The following is a 16,682-nucleotide window of genomic DNA, read 5'->3' on the forward strand; positions in this document are numbered from 1 at the left end:
AGAGTGAGTGTTGACAGCACTCTTCCAGTCATTTTTCTAGGCAAACACTTTCTAAATGAACACAAATGGGGTTGTAGTTTTCACACTCCTGCAACTTGCTTTTCCCTTTAACAATCCAGCATAGGCAGTTCCCCAGAGCAAGCAATGGTCCACATCACCATGGTAACAGCCAGGGGATGGCCCATGGTATGGACAGACTATAATGAACTTAACCAAGTCTGTAATCTCAGCAAACATTTCTTGAGGCAGCCAAGGTGTGAGCGGCTAAAAGAATAAGGTCTGTGTTCTGATCCTGCCTCCCCTTCGTGGAGCTGTGTGACTCTGGATAAGTTAGTAAACCTATCTGTTCTTGGCTCCGGAGAGATGGGGGAAGAGCAGCCTCTGCTCACACCTTACGGTGAGACCTCCAGGAGACTCGGTGTGCAGCGCTTAATCAAGCACAGCGCCCCGTAGACAGGCAGGAGACGCCCATCCACAGGGTCAGGGTGGGAGCTGTGTTACTGGAACCAGCCTTGAATTCACAGTCTGGAGAGTGAAGGGCACCCAGGTGACCACAGTTTGAGGCAGAGGGAGAAACTGCTAGGGGTGTGGGGTGCCTCCTTCCCTCCCAGCTCCCTTGCAGAGAAAGCCAAATTTGGCTGGTCTCCAATTCCCAGAACCATCTGGGGCTGGTTAGCCTACAAGCCGATTACATGGTGCCTCTGGCCCCACAGTTGGAGCATTCTAGAAAGGCACCCTCATGGAAGAAAACCATACTCAAGTCTGCCTGAAGCACGACCATCCCCCACTTTCTCTGAGTTGGCTTCTGACCTCTCCCTGGGGCCCCTTTTCATATGCAAATTAACACCTCAGGGAGGCTCTGAGAACTGCTTCTGTGATGGTGCCCACTGGGGCTGGACAGCTAGGTGGAGGCGCAAGCACCCCACTCCAGAGGAGTCCTAGCGGGGGAGTGAGAAAGCCGCTACCTAAGCCGCTAGGTCTGCTGTATCCGACTCCCCTGTGGGTGTGGCCAGGCAGCCTGCAGCCCAGAGTGCTCGCCACCGTCCCCCCACTTCCACCCCTCTGTTCCCCAGCACTCCCCAAGGGTCTTCCAGGCCCAGAGGCAGCACTCCCCTCTCACACCCTCCTCTCCAGGCTGCTCAGCTCTTCTGAGCCCCGGTTTCCTGCAAAATGGGGGTACTGAGACTATCAGATAGCACAACACGTGAGATTGTCATCTCTGCGGGTCCAGAGCAGGTGGAACGGAGGAAACGTCCTCAAGTTCCATCAGGTAGATGTCTCCCTTCCATCAGGTAGCTAGAATGAGGACCAAACGAGGCCAAAGCCAGGAGCCCTTGGCACAGCGCCTGCCCCCCTAAATGCTCACTGCCATTATTATGACTTATTGTTAGGGGGGGGAATGGATGGTGAATGACATCTCTGTACCCGAAAGCTCAGCCCAGGGCAGGGGCACACCTCGGCCCCATCCCAGGGGTTTCCAAATCCCGCAGCTTTGTCCAGGGAGGTGCCAGGTGCCCCTCCTGGCCCTGCCACAGTCCCGGACTTGCCTGGACACTCCTTGATGAGTCTTTCTTTTTAAGAAACCACTCAGACTGCGTCCTGCCCCCTTACTCTTCCAAAGAAAAGAACACCATCAATGGCTAAGAGCAGTTGCAAAAGCAACACCAAAAGCCAGCTTCATGCTTGGGAGAGAACGCTCTGTCTCCTCCCCATGGGCTCACGTGCTCTACACACTCAGAGAAACCTCTCTAGTAACAGGCTGTAGAAATGACGCCTGAAAGCGGAGTCTTGAGTCTGTGATTCTTACTTCCCCCGGAAAAGCCCTGATCCATTGTCTGCCAGGCCAGGGAAGTGGGGCGGGGAGATTGTGCGAGTTGCAGGCCTAGAAGCAGGAAACGTGACTAAGGGGAATCCTGCTAGGCTCCCTAGCATGTTATCATCTGGGAGTGATTAAGTGGGGTGTCACAGGTGTGTTCTATACACGGGGTGGGGGGGGTGTGCCATTGCCAAACCCCTGTCTGAGGCCTGCCTCTCCTCCCCTCCCTAGGACCAGGCCCTGTCTCTGTGGCGCTGGGAGGCAGATACTGAGTGTTTCATTCATTGATTCATTTCTCATTTGTCCATTCATTGCATTAGATTGATCACAATGGCTCATCTGGGTGACTCATGAATTGGTCCAGCCCTTCATTCATTAGTGATAAGCCCGGCCAGCCTCCTGTGGCCGGTCTTCCCAGCGCTGTTGCCCTGCCAAGTGTGGTTTCTTCTGAAGTCTTCCCCGGACTCAGGAGAAGGGTTACTACCCCACTAGACAGAGGTGGAAACTGAGGCACGGGAAACTCAGCGCCACTATGTTAAGTCAGGATTTGAATCGGGCCTGCCATAGTCTCCGTCTCTAGGTAAACTGTCGCTGTCCCTTCTCCAGCTGTGTCTCCCTTACTAGGTTGGGGACCCTTCTCTAAGCTGCTGTAACAGTCTGAAGGCACCCCAGTGCAGCTCCAGTGCCACGTGCTAAGGTAATCGTGAGCCTGTCAGCTCCTCCCCAGACTGTGAGGGCAGGGACCTTGTTGATCACCTGTGTCCCTCAGTCAGCACAGGTGTCTTAACACTCAGCTCATGAAGATTTGTCTCATGAATCCACCTGTCCCTCAAGGGTACACAAGGTCCCTCAACCTGCACTCCAACCCCTGCAGAAGGCCAGTGTCTTCCCCATAGTGCTTGAAGAACTTGCGGAGGCTCCGGCGTTCCCATTGGCTCGCCGCCGCACACGGGTTCTCCGCTCCTCCGCTCCTCCTCTCGTGGACCCCAGTGAAAAACCCAGCCCCTCCAGGAAGTCCTCGTAATGAACCCTGAACCCGCACTCTCACAGGAGGAACTTGAGGAGGGCGGGTTTCCCAGGGTTGGGGAGTGTAAGACGGGGAGGGGGCCTGGTGATTTCAGGCTGCCTTCCATGGCAGATGGCAGGGCTGCGGAACCTCTGGGAGAGGCCACCCAGCTGTGGGTCCTCCCAAAAGGTGAGATTTCTTGGGTGGGTCCTCCCAAAAGGTGGGATTTCTTGACTGGGTCGCAAGGTTGATTAGGAGCTCAGTGTGTGCGCCTGTGTGGACGTCCCATTGCCTCGGTACAGAGAGGTTCCACGAGGGCCCAGTGAGTTTGCTCTGGCTGATGCGTCAAGGGGTTCACCAGCTGGAGATGAAGTGCATACTGATGCCCCTACCGGAGCTTGCAGTCACCCAGGGTGGGGTCAGTCCAGGCTGCAGACCCCACCCGGCCCTACCCTCCCAGGCTCACACGTTCAAGTTTTTCACTAGAGAGTTTTTCACCCTCCCTGGTCCAGAGCTGTGCCCCGGGTTGGTGGGCAGAGTGAAGCCCCTTTTCACGGAGGGAATGATCCTCCAGGGTCCTGTCTTCATGCTAGTTCTCTGAGGCTTCCCAGGTTCAGGCTCAAGGCCATGTTTCCTGGCACCAGCTTAGGTCGTCACGTCCAGTCAGCCTTCAGTTCCCCCTTCAGTGGTGGCCCCTGGGATTGGCCTTTTTTTGGAGTTATCAATATGTATTTTAAAATTACTTCCATCTATAATATTTCATTCCCCACCAGGGCTCCTCACGGCCCTTAGGATAACAACCGGGCTCCTTGAAACAGCCCCGCAAACCCCACGCGACTCAGTGTGCACAGTTCCAGGAAGAATTAGTGTGTCCATGAATCAGATGAGAAGCTGAGTGCAGAGAAGAGGAGGAGCCCTGCCTGGCATGGGGGTGGGGGGTAGGGTACCTCCTGGGTGCCTGCCTGAGGCTGCCTGGCCACTCCCTCCCTCCCAAGGAAGCAGACACGGGGCAGGATCCACGTGGCCACTGGCACCGGTGCCCGGCAGGTAAATACTGGGTGTGGCCCTTCCTTCTAGGAATGGGCTGCCTGGAGGTTTCCTTCAAAGAAGTGGGCAAGGCCCTGCCCATCATGAGGCCAGCCCTGACCTGAGGCTGAGCCAAGGACTGTGTTATAGACCCACTCCGTGGACCAGGCTGTATGGACGGCAGCACTGGGCACTCTGGTTTTGCCTGTGAGGACACATGGTTAGGGGCTAGGTCAGAGGGACTGGGTTCTAGCCCCTGGAGCAGCCCTGGGGCCTCAGGTTGGTTGCTTTCCCTCTCCGGTCCTCAGTTTGTCCATCTGTACAATGGGGGTGATAAAGCACCCACTCGATTGGGCATGGCTGGAGTGAGAGACCTGGTAGGTAATGTGCTTGGTGTATTCTTATGCCAGCCTCTCTGGGCCTCAGCTTCCTCCTCTGTGAAATGGGTGAGCAGTGGGGCCTCCTCACAGGGCGGGAAGAGGAAAGGAGCTGATGTATACCACATGCCCGGTGCAGGCCAGGCAGCGGCCGGGATGTGCCGGAGTGGAGACTGTAATCAGCACCAATGTGCACACGGGGGCAACTTTGTCTCACTCCTGCTGACGGCAGGATGACCTGCTGTCGTTACTCTCAGGGTCCAAACGCAGTCTCTCACATCAGCTCTTGATTCGGGAGTCTTGTCTTTCCATTCCTTCCCCTCCCGAGGGGCCCCCCGGGACAAAGTTTCCCGGACAATCGATGCCATCATTCCAGGAAGCAGGCCCCAGCAGAGGCCCTGATTTCCCCCCATTTGCATAGCCACTTCTGCAACTCTGAGGTCCCTGGGCCCCTTTTCCTGGCTGTTGTGGGCTGGCGTCTGTCCAGTGCTGGTGCTTATTCTGGGCAGTGACTACTCAGGACTGGGATCCTATGGCGTGTGGGAGACACTGTTAGCCCCCCCCCCCAGATGTCTGGTTCTCCTCCCCTCCTGGGTGGGCCCGCACCCTCTCACAGACGGTGTGCTCCAAGGCCTTGCTTGACTAGTGCATGTGAGCAGGTGAGGTTTTACCTGGGAGCTGAAACCCTTCAGAGCTGGTGGGACCCTCCTGCTCTGCTCCTCTGTCGTCCTGCACAGAGATGCATGGTGCCTCCCTCAGCTGGGGAAATGAGTGATTGTGACAGGCAGAGCCCTGCACCCAGCGCTGGCCACGTGGTAAGAGCTCAGCCTGGCTGTGCTCAGCCACCTGTGACTGCAGCATAACCCAGGCCACCCTGACCTCGGTGGACACGCAGCCTCCAGGCCTCGAGCTGGATTCTGGAATTCTTGTGACTGGGACACACCATGACTTCTGGCTCTTCTGTGGGCCCTTTGCAGGTGTGGGCACTGGGGATGGGGACACCTCCCTTAGCCTGCCTGCACAGCCACGTCCACCCGCTGTTCCATGGAGAAGCAGGACTCCGGTCTCCTCTGCTTTCAGCGGCACCCCCTCTGTCCCTCTGGGTGTCCCAAGCCCCAGGCCCATCCTCTCCTCCTGGGTGGAGTCAGGGCTCCCTTTTTTCACTTAGTCACCACAAGATGATCTCTTTTTCTGTGTTGTTATTTTTTTATATTCTACATGTAAGTGAGATCATACAGTATTTGTCTTTCTCTGTGTGGCTTATTTTACTTGGTGGAACACCCTCCATGTTTATTCACATTGTTGCAAGTGGCGGCGGGATTTTCTCCTTTTCACGGCTGCATAATATTCCACTGTGTGCATACACTGCGTGTTTTTTTTATCCATTCACATGTTGAAGGACATTTAGGTTGATTCTGTATCTTGGCTATGGTGAATAATGCTGCTATAAACATAGAGGTGCATATATCTTTTTGAAATAGTGTTTCGGGTTTCTTCGGATAAATATCCAGAAGGAGAATTGCTGGATCACCTGGTTGCTCTACTTTTAATTCTTTGAGGACCCTCCATACCGCTTTCCCTAATGGCTGCACCATTCCCATTCCCATCCACAGTGAACCAGCTTCTGTTCTCTCTCCACATCCTCACTAGCACTTGCTGTTTGTTGTCTTTTTGATGACAATCCTTCTAACAGATGTGAGGTGACATCTCATGGTGGTTAATGAGTTCATTTTAAACCCAATATGTTGAAAAGCTCATTTTAACCGAAAAGGACATTTCACAATATTACCACCGTTGAAACTCTAATTTGTCATATAAGTAGCACGTAACTTAAACAAGTACCATGGAAATAAAATCAAACAAATCAGTTCTGGCTCCATAGGTTGCCTGTTGAACATTGGGGGTTTCTGGCCCTGGCCAGTTAGATCAGTTGGTTAGAGCGTTGTCCTGATACACCAAGGTTGCAGGTTTGATCCTTGGTTAGGCTACATACAAGAATCAACCAATGAATGAATAAATAAGTAGAACAACAAACTGATGTTTCTTTCTTTCTTTTTTTAAAGTGAGAATAGGAGAGATACAGAGACAGACTCTTACATGCCTCCTGCCCAGGATCCACCCAGCAACCCTCATCTGGGGCCAATGCTCTGCCCATCTGGGCCATGCTTGCAACTGAGCTATTTTTAGCACCCGAGGCAGAGGCTCCATGGAGCCATCCTCAGTGCCCAAGGCCAATGTGCTAGAATCAATCGACCTATGGCTGCCAAGGGGGGGGGGAGGGGAAAGGAGGAGGAGAGAGTGGGGAGGAGAAAAGGGGAAGGGGGAGGGGGAGGAGAGAGAAGCAGATGGTCACTTCTTCTGTATGCCCTGACCGGGAATTGAACCCAGGACTTCCACAGGGTTGGATATTTTCCTCTCTCTCTCTCTCTCAAATCAATATAAAAAAATTTAAGTTTGGGGGTTTCTTTCTTTTGCAAAAAGGGGAGATGAGCACATGTTTAAATAGCTGTTAAAGACCAACAAGCGCCCACAGAGACTTTCTTCTTTGCCTTCAGCTAAAGGATAGGAAGGAAAAAGGGAATCTCTTTCTCTTCTGTGCTCTGAGGCATCTCACTCGGGGGACCCAGTGGGGCTGCAGAGAGCCACTGGGGGATTGTAAGGATGGGGGCGGGGAGGGGGGTGGGCTCCGCGCATGATAACACTGTCCCCATCCTCACACTGTCCCCATCCTCACAGGCCGCCCTCTAACCCGCCCCCCTTGGCCATATTATGGGAAACAGACCTGGGTTCGCATCCTGCCCCGGGACTGGAGCACGTCTCGGCCTCTTCCCCACCTCCACTGCCCTCTCTGGGAGAAGGAAGCGCTTTGGGAGAGGCAGGGGGAGGCATCAGTGCTGAGGTGGTGAGACATGGTCGCCCCAGCAGGGCCCGTGTGCGAAGCCTGCTCACCCAGCCCAGGCCAAGACCCAGGTTTCCCTCTCTGCTGGGGACCAGGGGTGGGCCCCAGAGCAGGCCTGTTGGGCGGGAATCAGTCTCAGCCCGTTTCCCAGATCTGTGGTCTTGGACGAGACCCATACCTGTCTGTGCCTCGGTCTCCTCACCTGGAAAGGAGGGAAATCACAGAGCCCACCTCATAAGGTTACTGAGAGCATGCAGTGAGATGGGTGAGGTTGATCCTTTCAGCACAGGGCCTGACGCAGAGGGTGCGCTTAGCAATGGCGCGTGATGAAGAGGAGGAAGATGGCGAGGATGAAGATGATGAAGATGATGAAGATGAGGGGGAGAGGCTGATGAAGACAAAGATGACAACAGTGACGACTGTTTGTGGAATAACGCAGGGCAGGGAAGCACAGACTCAGAGTGAGTTTCCCACGTGACCCCCGTGATTGCCTCCTCACAGCTCAGCAGCATCCAGCGAGGATGTGCGAGTGGCCCCGTGGCCGGACCTTGTGGTGGGCTGTGTATGGGGCTGCTTCTCCAGAGGCCGGGCACCTCTGAAGGACATCCATGGTCTCGGCAGCCCCCTGCCCAGCCTGGGACAACCCTGCACAGAGGCTCCAGGGGCCTGCAGGTGCCTTCCAGCGGCTACTCTCTGGAGTCAGAAACCAGGGTAAGCAGTCGACTCACCTCAGGGAGCAAAGGGACATTGTGTGAGCACCACTGGGGCCAGCCACTCACCACAGCTCCACTGGGCTAGGTGGGAATGTTTGCCCACCGGCACCTTGGGAAGAAGGTGTCTGAACTTCTTATCTGGACAAGAAACTAAGGCTCAGACATGGAAAGTCACTTGCTCTTCATCACAGAGAAAGTTGGTTGTGGAGTCAGGGGTCAAGCCTGGGTGTGTCTGGCCCCAAGGGCCCATATGTGCATGTGTGCATCATGGGGACATGTATGAAGGCACACACACTGTGTGCAGGTGTGCATATTTACACATGTGCATATGTGTGCTGGATCCCTCAGTGCAAAGCCATAGGACCTTGTTAGATTGGTGAGCTGGACTTTTGGCAACTGCCTCCTTACTAGAGTCTGGCCTCTACTCTTACCCTGACTCAGAATATTCTCCAAAGAGCAATCCGGGTGGTTCTGTTAAAATACAGGTCATGACACGGCCTCCTCTCCGCAAAGTCCGCCCAGGGCTTCCCATGCCCCTCAAAGTCCAGGTCCTGCAGTGGCCTCAGGACCCCTGGCCTCTCTCATCGCCGCCCTGCTCATCTCCTCACCTTTCCCAGCTGCGCCCAGCCACACCCGCCCTCACGGGTCCTGCAATGGGCCCCAGGCCTTCGCACTGTCTGTTCCCTCTGCCTGGGACACCCTTCCTCAGAGGTCCATGAGGCTCCGTCATCTCCTTCAAGCTTTGCTCAAATATCCTTTCCACCCACGACCTTCGTGCTCTCCCTGTTGGAAGCTGCAGCCCCTCTGCCTTCTTTTCCTGGCTCTATTTGTATCTCTCCTGCCTGCAGCACTTTGTAGTCAGTCCCGAATTTCTGGGTCTGGTGCCTGCCTCACCGGGAGGTTGGCTCCAGGGGGCACAGAGTCCGGTCAGACTGCTCCCTGCTGCTTCCCCAGTGCCTGCTATGTGGCTGGTGTTCAGTGTTAGTTGAAAAAGGTTCAAATGATGAGAGAAGTGAAACTTTCCTTCCCTACCCATTTGGGCCTCGTCGTGAGGGGCCAGAGGGTGGAGGGGCTTTGCAGTCACTTCTTCTGAGAGACATGTGCCACACCAAAGCCAGGCAGGGATACAATTCCCAAGGTATTTTGGCACTGACTGCCCCAGAAGAGCTGTTCCTGCCCAGGTGGATTGGCAGGAAAGCCCAGAGTCAATAAAGTGCAGAAGATAAGGAGGTTCAAGAGAAGACACAGAGATAGTGTGAGCTCTGAGCAGTTCCTGTGAACTCGCTGGGCGGGCGAGGGGGTGGGCAGGTGGCCTGCTAGGGCAGCTGGAGCTGGCACGGAGCCCGCCCGGGTGTGTGAGTGAAATGCGGCCTCGCTGTACAGGGGAGTATTATTATTCACCCGTACAAAGGAATGAGATTCTGGCACAGGCTGCATCCTGGATGAACCCTGAGAACTGACCTACGCTAAGTGAAGAGCCAGTCACAAGAGGCCACGATGCTGCCTGAGGCCACTCATAGGAAACTGGATAGGAAGAGTCGCAGAGATGGAAAGATGGGTGTGAACGGGGAATGACTGGGGAACGACAGCTTCAGGGGCCCACGATTTCCTCTAGGGGTGAGAAAAGTATTCCGAAACTAGATAGAACCACTGAATTGTTCACTTTAAAATAGTTAATTTTATGTCATGTGACTTTTACCTCAACTCATAATAATACAAAATAATAGAAAGCCATGGGAAGAGCCACCACCCCTGACGCCCACTGTGCAGGAGGGACACTACTCCCCCCACATCGCCCGCAGCACCGGCCAGCTGTGGTCCGGAGGCGACTTGAAGGGCTATGAAGACACAGACTGAAATGCCTGAGTCCTGGAGTGAGCTGCTGCCTCCCTTCGCCCTGCCCCTCTGATCACAGCAGGGAGAACACCTTGTTGGGTGCTAACAGGTCTCTAACCCTGGCAGGTCTCACTGGTAACGGGAGAGGCGGGCCTGGGGCCCAGAGTCCCTGGCAGGTAATGGGACCTGGTTAAAATTTAATGGCACGAATTGGCTTTTATTGTATTCCCTTCTATGGTATCTTTAATTTCTGGCAAGTATAGTGGGTTGGATGGTGACACCTCACCCCCCTCTTAAAAAGATAGCTCCACATCCTAACCCTTGATACCTGGGCATGTGACCTTATTTGGAAATAGGGTCTTTGCAGAAGTGATGAAGTTAAGGATCTTGAGATCAGACCAAACTGAATCAGAGTGGGTCCTAAACCCAATGACTGGTGTCCTTAGAAGAAAAAGAAGATTTGACAGAGGTTCAGAGGGAAGAGGCTATGGAAGACAGAAGAAGAGATTGGGGTGGTGCAGTCACAAGCCAAGGAAAGCCAATGGGTGCCAACAACATCAGAAATCGAGAAAGGCAGAGAACAGTCCCCTGAGAACCCCGGAGGGACACACAACCAGCCGACTCCTCGGTTTCAGACGTCTGGTCTCCAGACTGAGCGAGAATACATTTCTGCGATCCTGAGCCACTCACTGTGTGGTCCCTCATCACACAGCAGCTCTGGGAGCTGGTACTGGAAGAGCTACTGACGTTGAGTTTCCAGAGCTGAAGTCTCCCTTTTAGATCCAGTTGATCCTTGAACAATGCGGGGTCCAACTGTGCAAGTCCGATCATACAAGGATTTAAAAAAAGAAATACTGTAAATGTAGATATAGGGTGGGGCAAGAGTAAGCTTACAGTTGTTCCTATGGAAAATAATACAGTAATAAATAATAATACAAGAATGAACTTTTTCATGTACTCACAACTGTAAACCTACTTTTGTCCCATTTGGTATCTCTTCCTTATGATTTTCTTAAAAACATTTTTTCTCTATTTTATTTATTGTAAGCATATAGTATATAATACATACACATACTAAATACATGTTAGTCAACTGTTTATGTTATCGGTATGGTTTCAGTCAACAGTAGGCTATCAGCCAAGTTTTTGGGGAGTCAGAAGTTATACTCAGAGTTTTGACTGCATGGGGGACCGGTGCCCCTCCCATGTTGTTCAAGTGTCAACTGTACACTGAGTTTATAAGGTAAGACTCAAGGAGGTGGCAGTCCTGGTGTTAGGGGCGTGTGTTCAGGTGAGCACAGACTCCTGTCTGGAGGGAAATCAGGCTGTGCTGGGTGGCGTGTGGCCCAGGAGAAGAATGGTGGTGGCTGGGGTGTGTGTGTGTGTGTGCAAAGGTCCTGCAGGCAGTGCGGCCCTGTGGCCTGTCGAGGGCAGGGAGGCCTCACATTGCCCCATCCAGACACGGGGAGTACATTTTCAGGAAAGCCCACTTGTTACGGTTCACTGATTCAGATCCACCTTCCTTTGGAGAAAAGCACTTCAGACTGGGCGGGTTTCCCCCCACTGCCCTGCAGTGCCTGGAGGAGCCGGGACAGGAGGAGAGAAGGGGGTTTCCTGCAGACTGCCCGCTGGAAAATGATCTTCCCCGAGGGCAGGGCAGGGCAGGGCCCGAGGTCACCCGCAGGCTGGACGCTGCCCACACTCACCAGCCCTTCCATCTTCCAGGTGCCATCAGAAGACGCACAGACAAGCCCACTAGCCCTTCCATCAGGACAGAACCCCCAAACTCTTGCTGGCCACTGGATAGGACCCTGGGGAAACACTGGGCCACTTCTAGCCGAAGGCAGGGCACTCATACTCTGGGTGAGGCCTCTGCCTCTGGACAAAGAACTAGAGACTGGAAGGAGACAAAGTGGCTGGTTCAAGGCCACCAAACACGCCACAGGCCATCCTGGGTTTAAGCCTGGGCTGGAAGGGGGTGGGGGAAGCTTTCCTGAGGCCCTCAGGCCACTGGCCCTGAGCTGAACATCTTGTTCACAGGACTCCCTCCACCCTAACCGCTGACAAGGCAGGCACTTGGAAGACAAAGTAACCCAAGCACAGAGAGATAGCCGGGCCACAGCCACACAGCTGTCGGGGGGCAGACTGCCTCCTGAAGAGAAGCCAGCATTTCCTAAGAGCTGGGAGGCAAAGGTGGAAAAGCCAGTGTTCACTGAGCACCCAGTCTGTGTCCACACATGCAAGGGGCCTTCAGCCAGGCACCAACTCGGGGTCTCACTGACCAGGTCTGGGGCAGCGAGTGGTTCTGGATTGTGAACCAGTGTTCCGAATGATTCTGACACCATTCACGCCTGAGAACCGCTGCCTCGCCTCCTTCCTGCAAACAGCCCAGGGAGACTGGGCCCAACAGCCCCTCACCCGTGGCACCTGTCTCCTCAGAGCTGCTGCCCCTGGTTCCGCCGCCCTGAGGCCTGGCTTCTAGCTTCACCACCGTATCCTCCAGGAAGATCCTTTTCCTACACTGAAGTCATCATGATGCATGAGTGCCCATGTCCCATGTGCCCGTGGGGACAGCGAGGCTGCAGCCAGCCCTGGCACAGCAGTGGTACTGAGAATCCAACCCCAGCCAGGGGCTCCAGTCCCTTCGAGGCCCTGAGCCTCGTGGGCCGACCTCAGGGAACCAATCTGGGATAAACCTGGGCCAGGAGGGAAAGGGAGCCCTGCTGGGGGCAAGCGGGAGACAAAACCCAGGGCAGCCCTCCATCTGCAGCAGCCTCCGGCACGAAGTGGGGCAGGGGGTGGCGCCCGGTTCACTTGGGACTCCATTCGGGTTTCGCCTCAAGGCCCGGAAGGTCTGGCTGTTTCTAGGCCAGGTTTAAGCTAGAGTGTCAGGAGTTGCCATAAGAACCATTCCAGTGAGTTCCACTCTGGTGCATGTGGCTGTGTTTGGGAGGAAGCTCGCCCTGGCACGAACATCACTGATGCCAGGGCCTAGAAGCACTGAAGCCACAGCGCAGAGTTCCCTGCGCCTGTGCTGGGAGGTAGGGCTGTTGACGGCACCATTCCACAGGTGCAGCACCTGAGCTCGGATGGAGCACCACCTGCCAGGTGAGGCATGAAGAGCATGGACCAAGCTCCCTGCACCTGGCGGGGGGGTGGGGGCACTCTCCAGCGGAACCCCTGCACCTGAGTTTTCCCAGCTCTGGGGAGGAACTGGGGCATACCCGGCCAGGGTGGGGCTGCCCACCCCTCTGAGCAGCTGTGACAGGCTGAGGGTCAGATAGCAGAGAGCCTTCCCCTTTGCCCACACAGCCTCCCCGCCACAGTGCCATGAAGCAGCAGCCTGTGTTCTCATAACTCTCTTTTATTGCCAAGTACCAATTTACAAGGAAGTTCCAGTTTTCATTTCCACCCTGGTGTGTAGTACCCATGAAGCGTGAGTCACGCTTAGCAGGTACTTCCCTGGAACGGTCTCTCATCCCAGAAGCATGAGTTTCCTAACCCTGCTCCTTGGGACGGACCAGAATTATTTACATATTTTCAGCTCAGAGGAACATTAGGAACCCTTACAGTTTATGCCCAGTGTCAACATGACTACATGAAATATTTCTTATTTATTGCATCTAGAAAAGATCAGAATCAGTTCACTGCGTGCCTTTTTTTTTTAAACAGTGCATCGTGAGACCTTAAGAGAAATCTCGTGTATGTCTGCAAAGGGCGCATTTCTTCACTCACCCGTCAGTGACTATTAATGCCAGTGTTTTGGTGGAAGACCCCCCTGCCCCTGTCCTCCCTGGGATGCGGGCTTCTGCCCCACCTTCTCACTGTGGCTTTGGGGCTGGTCCCCTGCTCCTCCCTGGGGAGCTCCTTGCGCTTGCCCAGGCTGACCTTTGGGGAGAGGCCCCCTCACGCGCTCAAATCGGAAAGGACATGTGCTTCTCCACAGCAACTTCCAAAGCTGAGGTCTGGGGGGGTTCATGGGGTCAACCCTGTCCCTGACCTGACAAACCCAAGGAGCCCAGCATGGACTTGGGAAGGGTGAGACAATCCCAGCCCTGCCTTCTGTAGGGATGTGGAGATGGGGGGATGGCTGAGGCTGCACCCAGAGATGAGTCCAAGGACCCTCGGGTAAGAGGGTACCCCCCATCCTACTCTGGGCTCTCCAAGAATTCCTCGTTCCACCTCTCTCTGCTCAACCCGAGACCCAGCACTCTCTGTAGATGGGCTGGCCTGGAAGTGCCCCTGCTGTGAAGTTTGCAGGGTTCTACTGAAAACACAGCTGTGTCCACTATTGTCAGAACGGCTAAGACCTGTAAGATGTGACCTTCATCAGAGCCAAGACACTGCCTGCCTCCTCGGGACCTCAGACCTTCCAGCACAAGGACACGTGCCCTTCTCTGCATCAAGGTGTCTGGAGCCCCTGGTGAAAGCAGTGCCCACCTACACACCTAGAGGTGTCCTGCCTGCCTGGTGAGCTGCTGGCTGGCTGGCTGTGGACCCAGTCTGCACTTTTCCTTAGGTAGCCCATGGAGGCTGGGCTGTATGTGGCTCCACAGCCTGGGCAATGCTGCCACAGGTCCTTGGGGCATGCTGTCTCCCCTGCACAGCACCACCTCCTTCAGTGCTTGGAGGCCACGAAATCGACTGGAACCACTGGATTTTGGACAGCAAGGAGAAGGAGATCAAGCAGGATGCACGGCTAGCTGCAGGGGAGGCAGGGCCCCCACCCCTCATGGCACCCCCTCTTCCCACGAACTGCCCTTCCCCTCATTCTGTCCCACTTGGCTCTGCTCATGGTCGTGACTTGTCCGTCTTGCTGGGGCCCCAGAATCTTGGCCTAACTGGGTCTTTTCCTTGTTGGAGATTGGTGGTGGGCACAGCCACCCAGAAGACTTCTGATGACGGGAGGGCCCTGCGCCCACAGGCACCCCCCTCCTCCGCAGGCCCTGCTGGGACAGCTGGGTGGAGGGAGGGGCGGCTGTGAGCGTCTCCTGAGGCCACCCAGTGCCTGGGCACCCGGCAGCCCTGGGGACACCTGGGGAGAGGTGTGAAAGGTGTTGGCACAGACCAGGGGGAAGGGAGGGTGGCTTGGCTGTGCCAGGCAGAAAGGAACATTTGGGCTGCTTTACTGGATCTGGAGGACAACTAGCCCCACACCCCCTGCCCAACAGGAGAAGGGACTGGGGGTTTCACTTTAACAACAAGCAGCATCTCCGCAGCAGCAGCAGCAGACAGGGAGAGCATGCACACAGAATCGAGCGGCAGGCGACCTGGAGGACGGCTTCCATGGCCTTTGCTTCCCATCGCGGCCTCTGGGGCCGGGGTCTCCATGCGTCCAGATGATTTTCTCTCAGACACACAGAGAGGCAACAACTGAAGGTGACGCTGGAAATCTGTCCTGTTTACTTCAGTCCAGAGTGGAGGCCGGGTCCCGGGCCAGAGCTGACAGCACCGCCCCTTCCGTGGGGACAGCTTCCAGGTAACAGGTGGTCCCCTGGCCACACGGCAGACGCCGGACCCTCTCTGCTCTGTGTGTACCTGAGAATACACGCATCTCCCTTATTTTGTTTAAAAAATACTCAGACTTTCCAGGAAGGTACTTCATCATTCCACAGGCTTGCTGAGTGAGGGAGTAATAAAGAAATAAGAATCATTTAAGAAAACGGAGAACACCAGACAGAGAACTCTAAACCAAAACACTGGGAAGTTCAAGGGAAAACGAAAATAAAATCCTAACAGTCATCTTACACTTACGTGACATAAAACCTTAGCACTGAGGATTTTTTATAAAAAAAATAGATGCTTTTAAAATAAATGCTTTTCGCCTGCTGCCAAAAGCAGAAAATAAATACCCAAAGGAGATGTTTATCGAAGTTCGCTTTTCCACATACTTCTATTTAAAGTGACCTCGTCGGCTACTTCCGTGCACACAGGGGACAGTACAGAGGAGCTGTGAGCCGAGAGGGCTGGCCGACGAGGGAGCAGTGCTGGGGGCCCTGCCCCCCCACCCTGGGCTGTGTGGCTCAGACGCCAGGAACCCAATCTCCTTCCCGAGCTGCCGCCTCAGTCCTCTGTGTTTGCTGGTGTGTCTGCACCGGTCCCAGCCGCTCTCGAAGTGCAAAGTGAAAGGACCTCAGGGGGAGTCACGGAGCACATGGGTGGGCGGTGAGATGGTCACTGTGGATGCTCCCAACGTGTCCGTGGAGTCAGTGGCACTGGGTCCCAACCAGCGGGGCCACACGCACAGGAGAGGTGGCTTAGCGCCGACTCAGCGCTCGGCGGGGCCTGCCGGCTCCAGCACAGCCTCCTCGCTTGGGGCCGCTGTGCCCTCTGCGGCCAGTGCAGGTGGCGGGGGGATGCCTGCGAGGCTGCGGAGGCTGTGGGGGTCGACCGGTGGGACGAGGGTCAGTGACTCCACGCTCAGGCTGTCGGCAGTGTCCTCGCAGAGCAGGGAGATGGTGGGCTGCTGGGCTGGGATGAGGCTGGGGGAGAGGCTGGCTGTCTCCGGGTCCGCACTCCTGGCCAGGCTCTTGCTGGGCCTGGCCTCTGCTTCCGCTTCGTTGACAATCACCACCTGGTCAGAAAGGTTAGGCTGAGGCTGTTCCATAGGCACGGGGTCATCTGGATGGGAGGAAGAACAAAGCGACACTTAGCTCTGAGATATCCTGCTCCCACGACACCCTCTGCTCCCCAGCTTGAACAAAGGCCCAGGGAAATCTGGGTGGCAGATGGCAGTGCGGAGGGAACAGCTTGCTGCCTTCCTCCTTTGGAGGGCATAGATGCTGGTAAGTACAATCTGATAGGCCCGGGGGAAGTCTGTCAGGGCCCAGGGCTACCCTCACTTGTGCTGCGAGGGAAAAAAGACAGACTTGTGCAGAACTCGAGGAGTGGATTATGGAAGCCCATTCCTGGGCACCGGGACCTGGCCCAGGTGGGCTGTGTGTGTACACAAATACTGGGCCCCCTGCCTGATAAATGCACGTTCAGGGAGGAAATGGGTTTGGGTGTA

The 16,682-nt window shown here is 55.2% G+C and overlaps 1 protein-coding gene and 1 non-coding gene across 10 annotated transcripts in view; both read right to left on the minus strand.

The window, feature by feature from the left end:
* Window positions 1-1,582: 1,582 nt before the first annotated feature.
* On the minus strand, window positions 1,583-1,790 carry LOC136336835 (small nucleolar RNA U3). The gene has a single exon (XR_010731615.1). It is a non-coding gene; the product is annotated as a small nucleolar RNA U3 (small nucleolar RNA).
* An 11,231-nt stretch (window positions 1,791-13,021) lies between these two features.
* The window catches only part of CLEC16A (C-type lectin domain containing 16A), a 222,844-nt gene continuing 219,183 nt past the window's right edge, over window positions 13,022-16,682 (minus strand). For 7 of the 9 annotated variants that reach the window (XM_066274870.1, XM_066274867.1, XM_066274866.1 and 4 more), the window contains one exon: window positions 13,022-16,294. In XM_066274870.1, coding sequence (XP_066130967.1) covers window positions 15,942-16,294 — 353 coding nt within the window. In that variant the 3' untranslated portion in view covers window positions 13,022-15,941. The remainder of the gene's footprint in view (window positions 16,295-16,682) is intronic. The other 2 variants (XM_066274872.1, XM_066274871.1) reach the window with 1 other exon arrangement.

Source organism: Saccopteryx bilineata, chromosome 4 (genome assembly GCF_036850765.1).
Source record: "Saccopteryx bilineata isolate mSacBil1 chromosome 4, mSacBil1_pri_phased_curated, whole genome shotgun sequence".
Classification (NCBI taxonomy): Eukaryota; Metazoa; Chordata; class Mammalia; order Chiroptera; family Emballonuridae; genus Saccopteryx; species Saccopteryx bilineata.